Below are 20,196 nucleotides of genomic sequence, written 5' to 3'. Positions count from 1 at the left end.
TACATTATCCACTATGCCATGGCCCCCTTGCAAAAATAACACTTAAAATGAGAATAGTAGTCCAAATAATACAAATAATTAATCCTTATCTAAAAAAAAATAAAAAAATATAATAAAAATGATTTATTTGTTTGTAATTCAAAGCTTTTTCTTTTTTTTTTTTATTCATCCCCCAAACAAGGCACATTACTGTGATTAGGGCCCAAATTTATAGGAGACATTTCATAGTCTGTGATGGTATTCATTCTGCAAACCAGAGGGTCACACTTACAGTTTATTTGCTTCCGATAATCCAACTTGTTTCATGAGATTAGCTGTGTGGCAAGGATGAAGGTAAAAGTATGGACGGCCAACGATTGGGTGTTCCTGTCGAGTAACAGCCAATGAAAAACGAGAGAAAGAAAAATATTTATAAGATTTCAATATTACAAACTGTAAGAAAAACAAAAAACAAACAAATATAATCTAATATATAAAGTAGTGTCAGTCTCTTTATCATTTCTTTGTCATCGATAGTTTCTGTCCTACAAAATCAATATTTGATTCTGGCTCATTAGTTTTCCTCCTAGATCGTTGCAACATGCTAAGAATGATAAAATGTAATTCAGTTTAATTCTTTTCAGAAAATACTTTGTCCAGATCAGAGTTATTTACATATCGATTACATAAAAAAAACAAATATGGATGTAACTGTGTTTTCATCTGATATATAAAACTCACTATATCTGTCTGTCTCTATTTTTTTAAAACTGCATTTCCTCCAAGAAACAAGGTCATAGAGCGGCGTGAGGCAGAGTAAATGATTGCATATTTTGTGGACCATTTTTTATGGGTCTTTAACTGGTAAAAATAACTGCTAAAGGATCAAAGTTGAAAAAAATTGGAACTTGATAGGCATAAAGACTTAAAGTTTCCTTGTACACATGTGAAAATATATATACATTTATGCGTTAACGTTAGTTCATGTTTAGCTATTTCATATCCAACTGACAATAGCTCAAATCGTAATGACTAAGACTGGAGCACTATATAAAATAAATATGTATTAGGTACATTTGAAGCAAAAACAACGCATTATTACAAAATAGACAGATATTTATTTTGTTTGAAATTTATAAATATATTTTGAAGGTAAACTTAATCATCAGTATGTCTTTTTTTTGCCATGTTCTTGTTGGAAGATAGAATCAGTAGAGAGAGAATCAGAAAGATCTTGGTCATTGCTGACCTTTGAAGTGCTGCCATAGATTGTGGTGTCATCCGCAGAAATGTCTACGAATGATCTAAGAATGTGATTTAGGAGATCATTGATGAAGATCAGGAAAAGAGTTGAGCTCAGGATGGAATCGTGAGGGACACCAGCATTAATACTATGAGTTTCTGATTTCTGCCCATCAACAACTACAAGTCTACTAGCAGGCTGCCCAGTATTGCCCAGGGAAACTACTTTTTTTTCATGTTTAGCTATTTCATATCCAACTGACAATAGCTCAAATCGTAATGACTAAGACTGGAGCACTATATAAAATAAATATGTGTTAGATACATTTGAAGCCAAAACAACGCATTATTACAAAATAGACAGATATTTATTTTGTTTGAAATTTATATCGAAATTTATGGATATATTTGGAAGATACACTTCATCATCAGTATGTCTTTCTTTTTTGCCAGGTTTTTGTTGGAGGATAGAATCAGTAGAAGTAAGGCATTGTTTTGGCTTAAACATAACTAATACGTATTTAATTTTATTCAAACTCAACCAGCGCTTCTATCAAGGAACACAAACCCTAACGTGAATTCTGCATGACTAACGCACTGTTCGAACATTTGAAAAGACTACCGTAAAAACAACAAACGGACTTCTACTGATACTATGCTCCAACAACATGGCAAAATAAAAAATAAAATAAAAAAAATAAAATAAAAAATAATAAAAAGCAAGAAAAAAAAAGACATACTGAAGATGAAGCATATCTTCAAAATATATTTATAAATTTCAATATAAATTTCAAACAAAATAAATATCTGTTTATTTTGTTATAATGCATTGTTTTGGCTTCAAACGTATATAATATGTATTGTATTTTATTCAAACTCAACCAGCGCTTCTATCAAGGAACAAGAACCCTAACGTGGAGCACTACATGTTTTAGTTTCTGTTTTGATTTTAAGGACATCAATCGTTTTCTTTTAACTTTTGAAATCACTACTATATATTAGGCACAATATAATAACTAATAGTGAATTTGCTCTATAATAATAAATATGTAATCTGCAGGAATTAAAATATCATATTAAAGTGTATTTTACGACCACACAATACCACTTGTCCTGCTAGTCTAAGAGATAAAGTCAGTCTCGTTAGCATTTCTTTGTCATCAATAGCTTCCTTCCTGCAAGATTATTATTTAAAAAATTATTTATTAAATAAGTTTTTGGATCATTGCAATATTTTGTTAAAAAGAATGAACTGCAATTCGATTCAGTTTCTTTCAGAAAATTCTTTGTCTTGGTTGGAATTATTGCCAAATGATCACTATCTTAAAAAAGAAGGAACAAAGCGAGGGGAAACAAAAATAAATAAAATAAATTGGATATTATAATTTCAATAGTACAGTAAGAAGCTAAATACAGTAGAAGCCCGGGATACGGCATTAATCCATTCTGGGGTTGGGATCATAAGGAGAAATCGCCGTATGGTGGGGCCTAAGCTAAATTTTATACAGTACGTATCAAAAATTAGTTACAAAATACCATATATAATATGCATGATATAATCAAATAACATTATAAATAACACCGTAAGGCGGGACAATACTGTAACCAGGGCCCAGAAAAACATCATATTCCACATCGTAACCTGAAAAAAATGCATTCTAAGGCCACTGTATCCCGGGGTTCTACTGTATATTTTTTATAAAGATTGGCAACATTGTATGAAATAAAACAAATTGAATATTATAATTTCAATAGTACAGTAAGAAATTAAATATATTTTTTTATAAACATTGTATGTGCGTACAATGATGTGTCAGTGTGGTTGTGCTGAAAAATGAAAATATTTGATAATGTATTTTATCGCTATTAGCAACGCATAGAACATTTGAACTAATTCTCTGTACATGCATGAAGTTGCCAAGAATAGTTGTGTGTTACTCTGGCAGTAATTCACACATCACAAATAAAACACAGTAAGAGATGTGATATACATGTAATATTACATCTATACAAATTATAGCCTGCACTTTTAACAAATGGCCAATAATATATATATATATATATATATATATATATATATTTAGTAGAAATGCTTATTAATAAAAACCTGAAGAAAGTGCTCAATACTGTTGCAGAGCAAATATGCGTTTTATTTTTTATTACCGTTTTTTTCTGTTTAGTTACATTATTGTTTCAGCTACGCGACCGTTTTTTGGCTGTCTTGTAGCCTCCTCACTCGAAATTTAAAGTAACCCCCCTCTTCTTACCCCTACATATCTCCCTCCCCCCATATATCCCTATGTCCTTAGCCACACCAGATATGAACTTCCCAGACCCTCCCCACAACCACCTAATGTTCTTGAACTCCAAAACTAAAGCACTACCGACCTACCAGACACCCCCCTCCCACCTTTCTCCCTTTTTCTTTTTCCGCTTTTCTCGCACCCCTCCCCTGACATCATTCATTCTTTCAGTCCACCATAAACGAACATTTCTGTAAAGTCTGAGGAGGCTACAAGACGGCAAAAAAATGGTCGCGTAGCTGAAACAATAATGCATAAACAGAAAAAAACGGTAATAAAAAATAAAACGTATATATAATAAGATATACACGTTGATAGATCAAACAGACTCTTGTTAATCAACATCAAGTTTTTATTTACATTATAGTGATAGTGTGACGAGAGTTTGGGTTGATGTGTGGTTTTCAGTGCAGCAATGGAAAAAGTGTCACTGGTTTCTTTCTCTCTCTCTCTCTCTGACTGGCTGCCTTTGTTTATGACTTATATTGACATTACCCACATTCCTTGATCGGAATCTAATTGTTCATTTATTTTGAAATTCAATTTGGAATTTTGATTGTTTTATTGTTCTGGAATTTTCGCAATTTCAATCCAGTTAAAATATATTCTCTCATTGTTTCATGGTCTTGATTCTTCGATTGGAATCTAGGATTAACATTATTGCTCAGGAATTCGATTTACATTTGGTTTTGCCCGGATCCGTAATTGCATGTATGCAATACACCCAACATTTTCCTGGTGCTGTTCGTCCCCTATGCAACATATGTATGTGTGAGTGTGTGTGTGTGTGTACATAGTTTTATATAACCAATGAACAAACACACATACACATATGCATACATACGAATGACAAATGATGCTAGCAAAGCAACTGGTCCTGATAATATTCCAGTTATTACTGATCCGGTACTGGCCAGACTCATCATTACTTAACTTTGGCAATCTGGTGAGAACCGATATGTCAACGTGATTATATATTAAGAGATTATATACATAATTAAAAACATTGTTCCCATATGAATAAACTGCACAAGTTATAGATAAGAAAGTAAAAATAATAAACAAAGAGCCAAATGATTACATTTTTCTGTGGGACAACATCACCAATATTAATCAATTAAACCCAATAACTTACTTGAAACCTTACTCAGTTTGTATATACCAATCATAATGGATTTTTTTTTTAATTTCATAATTATAAAGCTTTTTACATTTAAAAAAAAAATTTAATATGAAGTTTGAAAAAGTTCAAGCTCAATGAATGCCTTTTTCTTTTTTTTTAGTTCCAGAGCATATATAGTGTAATATAATAGTTCTCTAAGTTTTACAGTAAGCGGCTAGAAGTCATGTCCTCTGGTGGCATGGCTACAAAGTGTGTTCAATAAGTAATACTCCTGACCCACACATGTGCAATGATATATATCTCTATAAGTTATGTGAAAACTTACAGTTCTGAACTAATTGTGATTTCTGATTTGAACTGAGTAAGGTGTGAAATGGGACCTGTTGAGTGCCATGCAGTGATCCGGTTTTCTTTTGGGTTTTTCTTTTGTATTTGAAAGGACGCACACCACATATCGTAATGATGGCAGATCATATGATCTTATAAAACGCTGGCATTGTGTTTGTATGAAAGCCATGCGCGACGTTACCTGTTGAGTAATAAAACTCCATCGTTCATTTCGTAGCCTGTCTTTGTAATGTTCGGGAACCAGCGACCAAACTTCGGACAAACTCAAGAGGCTGCCATCTGAAAGAAAAGTAAGGAAAAGATGGTTTCATGATAAAGCAAACAAGCATCAGAATTGAACAACTTTTGTTTTTGATCGATTTTTTGTTAGTATCGATTTCCCCAATTTCGTTTTCTTTTTTTTTTTTGGAATAGTTCGATTTTTTTGTTAGTAATAATTTCCCCAGTTTATTTATTTATTTTTTACCAGTTCAGTTTTTTTTTTGTTAATAATGATTTCCCCAGATTTTTTTTTTTTTTCATAGAATCAGGAACTTACAGAAGGGACCCTGTGAAGGTTGCCAACATCCATAAGTAAAAGTAGTGCTATGGAACTGAAAGGATTTGAATTTAGCACATACAGGTCGTCAGCATACATTGTTTTCCACATCACCAGGTATGTTCCAGTTTTATAATGTTAACTTAAAATTGAATTAATTTTTATAAAACGTTTTAAAAAAAATGAAATTTAAGAGTACGCACATAATAGTTTGGCATGTTCTGTATCTGGAGAAGAAAGAAGAGAAAGAGAAGGGAGATCATCATCATCCGTTTAACGTCCGTTTGACATACTGGCATGCACTGGGCGGCTTAAAGAGATTGATTTCCAAACTAATCAGATCTTTATTCGTCCCTCTTTCTCTCAAGTCCATTCTAATCACTTCCTTCCCATGTTTTCCTTGGCCTTCCCTATGAATTGCACCTGCTACCTCAACTGTTCTACATCTATTAACCCAAGAACTTTCATTCATTCTTTCAACGTGGCCATATCACCAAAGTCTCCTATAATGTCCAGATTTAATCATCCTCTGATGTCAAAAGATCTAATCTTGTCTTTAAGATTCACATTTCATATTCATTGCATCGTTTGCTCTCCATGCAACGCATGTCATCAACTCTAACTGGCCAGGTTTCACTTCCATATATTATCACACTGTGTGCACGTGTTTGTTAACTCACCTGGCCAGGTCTTTATTTATCCCCCTTTTTCTCTCAAGTGTAATTTAACCACATCCTCCCATGTTTCTCGTCGCCTTCCTTATGAATTGCACCTACTACCTTAACTGTTTTACATTCAATTTGTTTAACCAAGAAGTCTAATCCATTCTTTCACCATGGCCATACTACCAAATCAAAATTGAATGACTTTTTATTTTTACCAGTTCGATTCTTTTGTTAACATTGATTTCCCTAGTGTTTTTTTTATAGAACCAGGAACTTACAGAAGGGACTACATGAAGGTTGCCAACATCCATAAGTAAAAGTGGTGCTATAGAACTGACAGAATTCAAACTTGTCACATCCACTCACTGGTATCCACTTCACCAGTCATGTTCCAGTTTCATAATGTTAAGGATTATTAAAAGAACGTGTACGCAGGCCAATGATCATGTTAGTGACACGTGGGTGACGTCACAGCCGAGACAAGAGTCACAGGTGGTTGGAGAAGGAGTAATAAAGTTTTTTGTTAAAATCTGAAACAACTAGTTGAATTTCTTGCCTCTTCCTTTCTTATGTTTATTGCAATGGAGTCTACAACGTGTTGGGTCCCTGCATATTAATGACCAGATTACAGAATTACTTTTATAAAACTTTAAAAAAAAAAACATATAATTTAAGGGTACCTACGTCATAGTTTGGTATGTTCTGTGTCAGGAAAAGGAGGAAGCTCATCATCATCATGTAGTATTGGGAATCCCAGCTTAAATGCTATATAGGAAGTTTGTAGAAATAGTAAGTTATGTAAGTATATTTTTGATTCCCATCAGCGAGTTTAGTGGGGTCACAAAAGGTCACCTTTTGTCAACCTAGATAGAATGCACTGGAAATTAGGGGTGACGTGCACCAGAAATTAGGGGTAACGGGAATTGTGGTCGTAGGCTTCCAGTTGACGGACACATGAGCTGGGAGTTGGTTTTGGGCTGCAGAGAATGCAGACAGGGAGATTAGGGTCCCTCCATGACAACCAGGTTTCGAGATGATAGGCTTGCCTTTAATAAAAGAATTGAAGCTTCAATCAATCTTGTGTTATCGATGCATCTGCAGCAGTAAGTACCACTCCCCACGAGATGGCAGCCCAGCGACAAGACGGCATCTGCTGGCCAAGGCAAGCAGGTATGTACGATTATGTATTTGCACGTACACATCAAGACCGTTCAAGGCAAGAAATAAGAGCATACACACACCCACATTGATACGAACACAGACACTTAAAAGTACTCTTAGTAAAAGTACCCGTAAAAGAAACAAGTAAAAGCAATTGTAAAAGAGAATAGCAGCAGGAACGTTTAATAAGAAAACGAACAAATAAGTAATAAATAATAAACAGGACAGAACGTTTTTACGGTAACAATCATCATCATCATCACCACCACCACCATCATTGTTTAATGCCCGTTTTACATGTTGGCATGTGTTGCACAGCTTTAAGATTTCCAAACTAACTTGACCAAGTCTTTATTTATCACCTTCTTTCTCTCAAGTCCAATTTAATCACATTCTCCCGTGTTTTTGTTGGCCTTCCTTATGAATTGCACCTGTTACCTCAACTGTTCTACATCTACTAATCCAAGAACTCTCATTCATTCTTTCAATGTGACCATACCATCAAAGTTTTCTGTTCAGCATATATCTCCCTATACTGTCCAAATTTAATCTTCCTCTGATGTCATCAGATCTAAGCCTATCTTTAAGATACACATTACACACCCATCATATCATTCTTGTACACAATCTTTCCATGCAACACATGTCCTCAACCCTAAACGGACAGGTTTCACTTCCATACATCATCATGTCTGATAAACTCTTTGCTTGGTTGACATTGGTGATGCTCTGCTGGTTTGTAACTGATAATTTTAGTTTAGTATAATACTAGCATGTGTGCCCGACGTTGCCCGGGTGTTTTGAGGTGTATGCTGAGCAAAAAAAAAAACGTCAATTTTTATTTTAATTTGACCCCTATTATGACCCCTTAAAATTTATTGTTTTGGGCTCAAATAAAGTTATTAATTTAGATCCATGACACTAACATACGAGCTTGAAGAAAATACATCTATTCATTAAATAAACAGTAAACAGCTGGGGGAGCCACATCATGTGGGTGCCTGGCCCTGATTTTGGTTGTGATGGCCTTCGAATTTCAGGAATATTCAAGTGTATTGTTTTGATAGATATTTTCTTCAGGACAATCCACAGAAAAAAAAATTATAATGGGGGAGTTAAAAGGTGCAGTGAGTGTGAACCCTTTTCGGAATCACACTTTCTACTAATGAGACGATCGTCAAAGTGTCTCACTTATAATTGAACGGTGATAACTATGTTATATAATAGTCTTATTAATAGTGAGTCTTAGAGAGAGTTTTATTAAGAGGGATGTTGTTGAGAGTCTTATTAAAAGAGAGAGTGTTCGTTTATAAAGAATGTTGTTGTTTCTGTTATGAAGAGACTCATATTTATAAAAATTTATTACTTAGAAGTGTAGAAGCTCTTTGAGTGTTGAGACAGTCTTAGTGTTCATATTGTGTACGTACGATGTGTATGTTAAGACATTTTATAACACAGATATATAGACATATAATACAATTTTCACTTTACCTTTTGGTAGAATTACAACACAAAGATGACGTTTATAAAAACACAATGATGGGTTTATTTCTTCTCACGACCGGCCATGGTTTTCTGAGTCAAGAATTCAAAGCTTCACATTCTAAGTTTCAAAAGTGACCGTCTCGCTTCTAGACGTTCGAATCCCATGTCTGCAGACTATCGTCTGTCGTCCTCAAACTCCCTCTCTGTCTCTCCCCCAGTTTCTCCTAAGTTTCTAACTATATCTAGAACTTCCCATTTTTCCATGACGTCATACACATGTTAAAACATGTGTCTTCTTTCACGTGTTCTGGACATGCGTGTCCAAAACTTTTTCCTTTGTTTACAAAAGGAATTTTAACCTATATTCCCAGTAACCTATATTTCCAATATGTTGAAAAAATGTTTATTAAATTATCTTGTAGTTGCATTCTTTCAATTGAATTTTCATAACAAAATTGACAATGCACATTCTTTTCTTGAAACTATTTTATCTCTAAGCTAAACAATGGTTTGTTTTACATTCCATTTTCTAATTCTCTCTCGTAATTTATTTCTAAACCTAATTTACGAAGTTCGAATTTCGTCTATTCTATTTCATTTTCATTTTAACTAAATCTCACTATTTTTATACTTACATGAAAAGGGGACAGCCCTTATCATGTAACAACTAGGACTAGGACAACAGCATATTCTTTTCATTGTTTTGACTCTCGAGTGTGTATCTGTTGATATCTTATTGTGCTTTTATATAGAGTGATGTGGTTCTCAGTTGATTAACTGTGTCGGATATATACTCGAGAGTTAAAACAATTACAAGAATATGCTGTTGTCATAGCTCTAGTGATGACACGAAAAACTGGTTCACATTGATGAGTGAAACTGTCAACAAATCAAGCATAGACTGAAATTTATTTGTATGAAAATTAATTGTATTGCAAGAAAGGATTTAGGATTTTATTAATGATTTTATGGCTAACAATTGTAAGGAGGTGTGGGGGGAGTAACCTTATATATTCATTCTATTGGGAGTATTTTTGGTCAACAGCTTAAAGACAGTGTAAATGAAAAAAAAATAATAATAAGTAGTTTCGTCGGAAATCGGTAATGGTGCACATTATTAGCTTTCTACATCGAAATCGACCTCGGTCTACAAAAACTATTTTGCCAAAATTGGAATCAATAGTTCCATGCTGAAACAGGGCATGGCGTTAAATATAGGCTTTCTATTTTTGGTAAGGGACAATCATGGCAAACACAGGATGAAAATGGAATCAACGAAGTCAATACTTTGAAGTTACCATACTCAGGGCTGGATCCAGTGGGATGTCAGGGGACTTTGTGATTTTAAATACCACGCCACTCCCCCCCCCCAAAAAAAAAAGGTTATTATACCATAAAACAAATAGGTATTGAACTTTGGAAGTAAATAACTTGAAAAAAGGTTGATGCGCCGTAAAAAAAAAAAAAAATTAGATGATACAAAATAATCATTAAATATGTTGACATAATTTTCATTTTTAATTTCAATGAAATATGTTATTAAAATAAATAAATTGTTTTATCTTACAGAATATCAACACTTAACGTTGAATACAGTTTTTTTTTTGTAAAAGTTTTTGTACTTTATTATTTATTTACTACTAGCAGAGGTGCCCGGCGTTGCTCGGGTGTTTGGAGGTGTGTGTTGAGCAAAAAAAGAAAAAAAAGTGGTATTAGGCAGGCAGGCTCGCACCTGTACTGCAAAGGAGGAAAAGAACATATAAAAAACCGGACGTCTTTGCCGCTGCGTCCATCACCAAACCAGAAGTGGCAAAGGTTAAAATCAAAGCTGGTCAATCGAAAAGAGGGGATGACTTTCGAAAAAAACGAGCCCTCCCTGTAGAAAAGTGCCCAGTTGAGGGTGAAGGAATAAATGTTTTTGACCAATTTTTCAATATTTATCGTCGAAGGGTCGGGCTTCAAAACGATCCTGATCTTGTGAAATTCCGTCGCCTCTGTCGAAAGTTTTAGGCACACATACATACATACATACATACATACATACATACATACATACATACATACATTTAAACAGACAGGTGATATTTATATTTTAGATTACATAAAAGGAACTTTGTGTTTGTGTGTGTTCGAAAAAAAGAGAGTTCTCTATGGACTTGAAAACGGCTGGGCCAATATTTTTAGAATTTTCATACGAAGGTACTTGACGAGTATGGAAGTGTTCTTACATATCGTTTTGGATTCCTCTTATAAGTATCGATAATCCAAAAAATCCGATTAAAGAAAGAAGTCCAATTTTAACCAAAATTAACACTTATACAACCTAACATCACAAGTGCATTTGAGAAGTTTTATCAGCGCACAAGCAGAAAAGCCCAGCCTATAAAATCAACTGTAGATTCTTTTATAAGACAGAGGCGCGTTCAAAATGAATGTTTCTTTTTAGAGCATAATGGAACCATGATACTTGACTTTTGTACGTTTTACTTTGATTCAGGTGATTATGTAAAAATAATTTCATAAAATCAACAGTTGGTTCTTTGATAATACAGGGGCGCATTCAAAATTTTGGGTGGCAAAGACTTTAAACTAATAAGAATATTAAAATTGAGTCTGTTATGCAGGAGAGATTGACTCGGACTGACTTTGTCTGTTTAACTCGCCTGCGCTCGCCGGTTAAAATTCAAATCAACCAATGAGAAAGACTGTAATTAAAACATACAGGTATACATTCGGAATGAATGTTTCTGTTTAGAGCACAATTGCACCGTGATACTTGATTTTTGCATTTGAAACCTGAAGTGAAGCCATTTTTTACAGGTAAATTTAAATTCTCTATGTTGCAATGTAGACAACAATGTATTGTGGACTGCGGGGAAGCATGTGAAACTTTCTCCTGGTACACTGCAGAGGAGGATGGTGTTTAACTACAGCAAGCTATCGATATAATTGATAAACAAAAAATGTGTGATTTTATTGATCTTGATGGCTATGGAAGGATGGAACATTTGTTGATTCTTTTTCTTTTTTTTTTTTTACAAAGTAATCACTACTTATCAAGGCCAAAGGGCACTAGGGGATAAGGGTTAAAGAGTGTACAGTATAAATCAGACAATATAGTAATCGTTAGTAACAGAAATTTGGTAAATTTGTTAACTCACATGGAACGGCTCATCAAAAACTTGTTTACATTAGACTTGAAGACAACCATATTGTAGTCAGCTGGAAAGCAGGAAAACGGAAGACAATCCCACAGGCGTGCAGTTCTAAGAAAGAAGTTTTGTTCATGGAATCTACGTTTAGGTTTAGGCACAGAAAAAGAGTGGGGGAAATTATCGATAGTGTTTTCTGCTAGATGGGTGTTTCTTGTGAAAGTTTGGTGAGGGGGGGACCATTAATTGGAGCTCAGTCGAGCACTTGCCATAAAAATAACGATAAAGCAAAGACAAACTCGCAACATCTCTTCTGTGAGAAAAACGTTGCAGGGAAAAGAAAAGGACATCCCCTACAAGGCTACGAAGTCTATTTTGAACTCTATCAAGGAAAGATAAGTCCTTTCTAGCAGCTCCTGCCCAGATGTGGCAACAATATTCCATTTTTGGACGTATCTGGCTCTTATATAGATAAAGAATTGCATCAGCAGTGAGATATCTACTGGATCGATAGCAGGATCCCATCATTTTTCCAGCAGCCTTGGCAACGGATTTAATGTATGTGTTCCATTTAAGATCAGGAGTAAAGGTCAAGCCCAGAAGCTTATCAAAACATGAGGCCTCCCCTAGACGATAGCTATTCATTTCAATTGATGCCAGATGGGGATCAGAGCGTTTATGATGTAAAGATAAAAGCTTGGTTTTAGATGCATTAAAAGGAACAAGCCACCTCTTTCCCCATTGCACCTATTCTCATTCAATCCTGGACAACGTTGGGTCTCCCTGCCAGTAGCTTATAATTATTTCAGCTGTAGATGTCTGTGGTTGGTTTATTTGTGTTGCACATGTACATTTTGTAATTGATATATTCTACTTTACCCATAAATAGAACTTTTCCCAGGCACTACCACTCATCGAGGTCAGGGTGAACCAGGGGGAAGTGACAACTAAGTGTTGACACCACAACCCCCAAATCTCCCAAATTGGAGAAATCCCGACTGGATTCGCTTTTTTTTTGTTTTCAGCTTGGGGTTAACCATTTACCAAAGCCTGGATGCTACCCAAAGATAAGGTAGATGGTGACACATCACCATGATGATCAGAAATGGTGAATGTTTGGTAGAGTTTAATCATATAAGAGGATGGTTCAACAAGAACTTATTTGCATTAGACTTGAAAACGACCATGTTATAGTCAGCTAATAAGCAGTGGAAGACCATGTTATAGACAGCTAGTAAGCAGCCCCATGGTATTGTGTTCCACAGACGGGTTGTCCTCCATCTTCGTTTAATATGTTCTACATACTGCATTGCACGGCTGTAGAAAATTGACTTTCAAACTTACCTATCTCTGACCAAGTCTTTATTTATCCCTCTTTCTCTCAAGAAAATATATGCACATTTAAAATGGGTTTTTACAGTAAATGGGAGAAAATAACAATTTTATAGTTAAATATTATTATTTATTATATTATTATAATAGAGAATTTGAATCGGTAATGGTAACAGCTTTGGGAATTTAATATGGAATTGGTAATTGTATCAGAATTGGGAATTTAATATGGAATCGGTAATTGTATCAGAATTGGGAATTTAATATGGAATTGGTAATTTAATACAGAATTGGGAATGGTAACAGAATTGGGAATTTAATACGGAATTGGTAATTGTATCAGAATTGGGAATTTAATATGGAATTGGTAATTGCATAAGAATTGGGAATTTAATACGGAATTGGTAATGGTAACAGAATTGGGAATTTAATATGGAATTGGGAATTTAATACGGAATTGGTAATGGTAACAGAATTGGGAATTTAATATGGAATTGGTAATTGTATCAGAATTGGGAATTTAATATGGAATCGGTAATTGTATCAGAATTGGGAATTTAATATGGAATTGGTAATTTAATACGGAATTGGGAATGGTAACAGAATTGGGAATTTAATACGGAATTGGTAATTGTATCAGAATTGGGAATTTAATATGGAATTGGTAATTGCATAAGAATTGGGAATTTAATACGGAATTGGTAATGGTAACAGAATTGGGAATTTAATATGGAATTGGGAATTTAATACGGAATTGGTAATGGTAACAGAATTGGGAATTTAATACGGAATTGGTAATTGTATCGGAATTGGGAATTTAATATGGAATCGGTAATTGTATCAGAATTGGGAATTTAATATGGAATTTGTAAGTGTATCAAAATTGGGAATTTAATACGGAATTGGTAATGGTAACAGAATTGGGAATTTAATATGGAATTGGTAATTGTATCAGAATTGGGAATTTAATATGGAATTGGTAATTGTATCAGAATTGGGTATTTAATATGGAATTGGTAGTTGTATAAGAATTGGGTATTTAATATGGAATCGGTAATGGTAACAGAATTGGGAATTTAATATGGAATTGGTAATTGTATCAGAATTGGGAATTTAATATGAAATTGCTAATTGTATCAGAATTGGGAATTTAATATGGAATTGGTAATTATATTGGAATTGGGAAATTAATACGGAATTTGGAATGGTAACAGAATTGGAAATTTAATACGGAATTGGTAATTGTATCAGAATTGGGAATTTAATACGGAATTGGTAATTGTATCGGAATTGGGAATTTAATACGGAATTGGTAATGGTAACAGAATTGGGAATTTAATACGGAATTGGTAATGGTAACAGAATTGGGAATTTAATACGGAATTGGTAATGGTATCGGAATTGGGAATTTAATACGGAATTGGTAATTGTATCAGAATTCGGAATTTAATACGGAATCGATAATTGTATCGGAATTGGGAATTTAATATGGAATTGGTAATTGTATCAGAATTGGGAATTTAATATGGAATTGGTAATCGTATCAGAATTGGGAATTTAATACGGAATTGGTAATGGTAACAGAATTGGGAATTTAATACGGAATTGGTAATGGAAACAGAATTGGGAATTTAATATGGAATTGTTAATTTATCAGAATTGGGAATTTAATATGGAATTGTTAATTGTATCGGAATTAGCAATTTAATATGGAATTGGTAATTGTATCAGAATTGGGAATTTAATACGGAATTGGTAGTTGTATTGGCATTGGGAATTTAATACGGAATTGGTAATTGTATCGGAATTGGGAATTTAATACGGAATCGGTAATTGTATCAGAATTGGCAATTTAATACGGAATCGGTAATTGTATCAGAATTGGGAATTTAATAAGGAATCGATAATTGTATCAGAATTGGGAATTTAATACGGAATTGGTAATGGTAACAGAATTGGGAATTTAATATGGAATTGGTAGTTGTATCAGAATTGGGTATTTAATATGGAATTGGTAATGGTAACAGAATTGGGAATTTAATATGGAATTGGTAATTGTATCAGAATTGGGAATTTAATATGAAATTGCTAATTGTATCAGAATTGGGAATTTAATATGGAATTGGTAATTGTATCGGAATTGGAAATTTAATACGGAATTGGTAATAGTAACAGAATTGGGAAATTAATACGGAATTGATAATTGTATCAGAATTGTGAATTTAATACGGAATTGGTAATTGTATCAGAATTGGGAATTTAATACGGAATTGGAAATGGTAACAGAATTGGGAATTTAATACGGAATCGATAATTGTATCGGAATTGGGAATTTAATATGGAATTGGTAATTGTATCAGAATTGGGAATTTAATATGGAATTAGTAATTGTATTGGAATTGGGAATTTAATATGGAAGTGGTAATTGCATCAGAATTGGGAATTTAATACGGAATTGATAATTGTATCGCAATTGGGAATTTAAAATGGAATCGGTAATTGTATCGGAATTGGGAATTTAATACGGAATTGGTAATTGTATCAGAATTGGGAATTTAATACGGAATTAGTAATTGTATCGGTGTTGGGAATTTAATATGGAATATGTAATTGTATCAGAATTGGGAATTTAATACGGAATTGGTAATTTTATCGGAATAGGGAAAAATATTGGAATCGTTCCATCACTAATATATATATATTTCTGTGGAAATATGATTGTTTTTTTTTTCAAGTATATTTCACCTTTTATATATATACAAATCCTTTCTTTCAGAAGCTCAATGTGATTACAGAGCATATAACAAATATATGACAATTTTGTATAAAAATTCTATAAATATATGGGAGATAGATGATATTAATAATTATCATCTAAGTAAATATAAATATATCAATTATAAATAATAAATTAATTAAATGCTAAATAGCAAATTTTAGTCCCGCCATCATCAAGGGCAGAGGTTTGGGGGAAATATCAGATATTTTATCATTCATAGGCAAAACAAGAAAAAAAAAATGACCATGATTGAAACATTTTATGTCTGTAAAAAAAGTGCTAAAAATAAGCTCTGCATGATTGATCATTTCCTTACTGTGTGACCTTAAGGGCAAATGTCACATAACCCACTACACAATTCAGGTCATTATCTTTCCTACGAGCCTTCATTTATTAAATTCTGATCAATTCTGAGATTTGAAACTTATAGAATTGCAAAAAAAATGTGGTATATATATATATATATATATATATATATATATATATATATATATATATATATATATATATATATTAGTAGCCTAGCAAGGCCACAGGGGAGAACAAAATTCATACCAAAGCGGCAAAACTAAAACTGGCCTGTCAGGACACTTATACATACAAATGTAAGCAAAATTGGGCATATATACGTTCTTTTTTACTAACTGTCATAAAATTTTAACCAAGGAATCTATATATTTATAAAAGTGAAATATTGTGTGTGTGTGTGTCTGTCTGTCTGTCTTTGTACATTTCTCTACCAAACTACTCTGTCAATTTTCAATCTACCGATTCGAGATTTCACATAAGGGGTATTGAAATTTGGAAAAAAATTTTAATCGGTTTTCAGCCAGAAATTTGGCTGTCAAAGTGTCAAAGTTCAACGATTTGACCTTTGACAACTCTACCAAACTCCTCCGCCAATTTTGGGTTTAAACATTTTAAATTTTAGATATAGGTTCCTTGGACATGGATCAAACTTTTTATTTTACTTTAGCTCAAACCATTAAATGTTAAGGGGTCAAAATTGGGGTCAAAGTTTTAAATAAAACAACCTCTGTGGTCTCTATCAAATTATTCTGCCAATTTTTGGACTAAACATTTGAAATTTTACATAAAGTGTACTCAGACATAGAGCAAGCTTTTGAGTCGGTTTTTAGCCGAAATTTCGGCTGCCAAGAGGTCAAAGTTTAAAAGATTTGACCTTTGCAGTCTCTAGCAAACTATTCAGCCAATTTTTGGTGTAAACATTTGAATTTTTACATAAAGGGTATTCAGACATGCAGCAAACTTTTTAATAAGTTTTGGGGCGAAAATTTGGCTGCCAAGAGGTCAAAGTTCGAAGAGTTGACCATTTGCAGACTCAACCAAACGCCTCTGCCAATTTTGGGTCATGAAATTTTAGACATTTATTTTTACCTGGACATGAGTCAAACTTTATATTATATATATATATATATATATATATATATATATATATATATATATATATATATATATATATATACACATATGTACAAAAAGTTATGAACAGTACATAGGACCCGGGCCAAGCCAGGCTAAACTGCTAGTTGTATTATAATTTTCAAAAAGCCTGCAAATTTTCATGTAGTTTCGTCCCATAGAACCAAAGATATGAACATTTCAATATTACTACGAGTATATATATATATATATATATATATATATATATATATATATATATACATAAAAAATGAATAATTAAAGTTTGTTTTTAAAAGAATATGCAAATTAGTTAACCTTTATTTAATCGCTCACATATGATGACTAAGTATATAAAGAAGTTTTAATATTTTTTATTAAAAAATGTATACTTAATGAGGTCAAACATGACGCCACAGGGGAATGTAATAACGCACTTAACTTTGGCTGCAAGCCAGTTTTCTCAAGATGTTGGGGAAAACCAGCTCCCCATAAAAAAGAGGAGTGCCCAAATGAATAGCAATTGTCTGATATAAGAAGTTTCCCCGTATTGATCAAAGTGTATTGCTTTTCTGCACGTCCCTGCCACAAGTGCCAGGGAGCTCATTTGCTACTATTCAGTTTCACTTTTATACTGAAAGGCTAAAGAAACACGCGGAGAATGAGAAATACTGCAAAAATAGTGTGTAAAAGTCGTTCAAATAAAAGATAGATGCGACCTCCCTTCGTAAATCGTAGATATTATAATCTAGGAAGCATATAAAAAATTTTAAGAATGAATGACCCCACCAAGCGCCACCCCTCCAACCTTTTCCGGACATGCACAAAAAATGCACACACACACACACACACACACACACACACACACACAGTAACACACATTTTGCCTTTTATATATACAGATTATCAATAGCTGACAACAGTTTCATTCAAAACCGGAAGTAGCTGAGTTATTATGAGAGTTATTTCACGTTTGATTTTCATAGATCAAGATATATGTGCTTTATGCTTCCCCAAATCCAACATGCAGTCACTTTTCATAACAAGTTGGGATATTTGGTCTATCTTGAATAGCATGTTACAAATCCCTCGGCCAGGTAATATGTTTCGGCCAGGCAACGCAGAGTATATACAACTAGTTAATTAATAAACGTTCAACCAATTTCAGTATCTATGAAGTGGAGAGGGATAATGTGGGCTATATTTAGTTTGATTTAGTTTTATACATAGAGAGAAAAAGATGATGGAAGCGCTTCATTGAAATATTAATATTTTAAAGGATTTGTGGGGGGGATAACATATACGACCTCCTGTATGAAAATTCAAATATTTCAGATTTACATTAAATTTGATCCATAATTATTAGACATCAATAAAACAAGATTCCATGAATTTCAATTTCTTCTTAAGACACTCAAGGGTTAAATTTGGAAAAAAATTTTAATCGTTTTTCAGCCAGAAATTTGGCTGTCAAAGTGTCAAAGTTCAACGATTTGACCTTTGACAACTCTACCAAACTCCTCCGCCAATTTTGGGTTTAAACATTTTAAATTTTAGATATAGGTTCCTTGGACATGGATCAAACTTTTTTATTTTACTTTAGCTCAAACTATTAGATGTTAAGGGGTCAAAATTTGGGTCAAAGTTTTAAAAAAAAATAACCTTTGTGGTCTCTATCAAATTATTCTGCCAATTTTTGGACTAAACATTTGAAATTTTACATAAAGTGTACTCAGACATAGAGCAAGCTTTTGAGTCGGTTTTTAGCCGAAATTTTGGCAGCCAAGAGATCAAAGTTTAAAAGATTTGACCTTTGCAGTCTCTAGCAAACTATTCAGCTAATTTTTGGTGTAAACATTAGAAATTTTACATAAAGGGTATTCAGACATGCAGCAAGCTTTTTAATAAGTTTTGGGGCGAAAATTTGGTTGCCAAGAGGTCAAAGTTCGAAGAGTTGACCATTTGCAGACTCAACCAAACTCCTCTGCCAATTTTGGGTCATGAAATTTTAGACATTTATTTTTACCTGGACATGAGTCAAACTTATATATATGTACAAAAAGTTATGAACAGTACATAGGACCCGGGCCAAGCCAGGCTAAACTGCTAGTTGTATTATAATTTTCAAAAAGCCTGCAAATTTTCATGTAGTTTCGTCCCATAGAACCAAAGATATGAACATTTCAATATTGCTACGAGTATAGATATGTTCATATATATATATATATATATATATATATATATATATATATATATATATATACATAAAAAATGAATAATTAAAGTTTGTTTTTAAAAGAATATGCAAATTAGTTCACCTTTATTTAATCGCTTACATATGATGACTAAGTATATTAAGAAGTTTTAATAATTTTTTATTAAAAAATGTAGACTTAATGAGGTTAAACATGACGCCACAGGGGAATGTAATAACGCACGTAACTTTGGCTGCAAGCCAGTTTTCTAAAGATGTTGGGGAAAACCAGCTCCCCATAAAAAAGAGGAGTGCCCAAATGAATAGCAATTGTCTGATATGAGAAGTTTCCCCGTATTGATCAAAGTGTATTGCTTTTCTGCACGTCCCTGCCACAAGTGCCAGGGAGCTCATTTGCTACTATTCAGTTTCACTTTTATACTGAAAAGCTAAAGAAACACGCGGAGAATGAG

General features: G+C 33.3%; 1 protein-coding gene across 1 annotated transcript in view; it reads right to left on the bottom strand.

The window, feature by feature from the left end:
• Nucleotides 1–20,196, bottom strand: part of LOC145296926 (ubiquitin-like-conjugating enzyme ATG10) — a 403,301-nt gene that overhangs the window by 11,209 nt on the left and 371,896 nt on the right. Inside the window, exons 4-5 of the mRNA XM_080143128.1 lie at nt 5,177–5,274; nt 272–366 (exon numbers count right to left, since the gene is read on the bottom strand). Of these exons, the coding sequence (XP_079999254.1) occupies nt 272–366; nt 5,177–5,274 (193 nt within the window). The remainder of the gene's footprint in view (nt 1–271; nt 367–5,176; nt 5,275–20,196) is intronic.

The sequence above is a fragment of the Euprymna scolopes genome, chromosome 17 (genome assembly GCF_053919585.1).
Source record: "Euprymna scolopes isolate OS-2025 chromosome 17, ASM5391958v1, whole genome shotgun sequence".
In the NCBI taxonomy this organism is placed as follows: domain Eukaryota; kingdom Metazoa; phylum Mollusca; class Cephalopoda; order Sepiida; family Sepiolidae; genus Euprymna; species Euprymna scolopes.
This window is presented reverse-complemented; position numbering and strand designations above follow the sequence as displayed.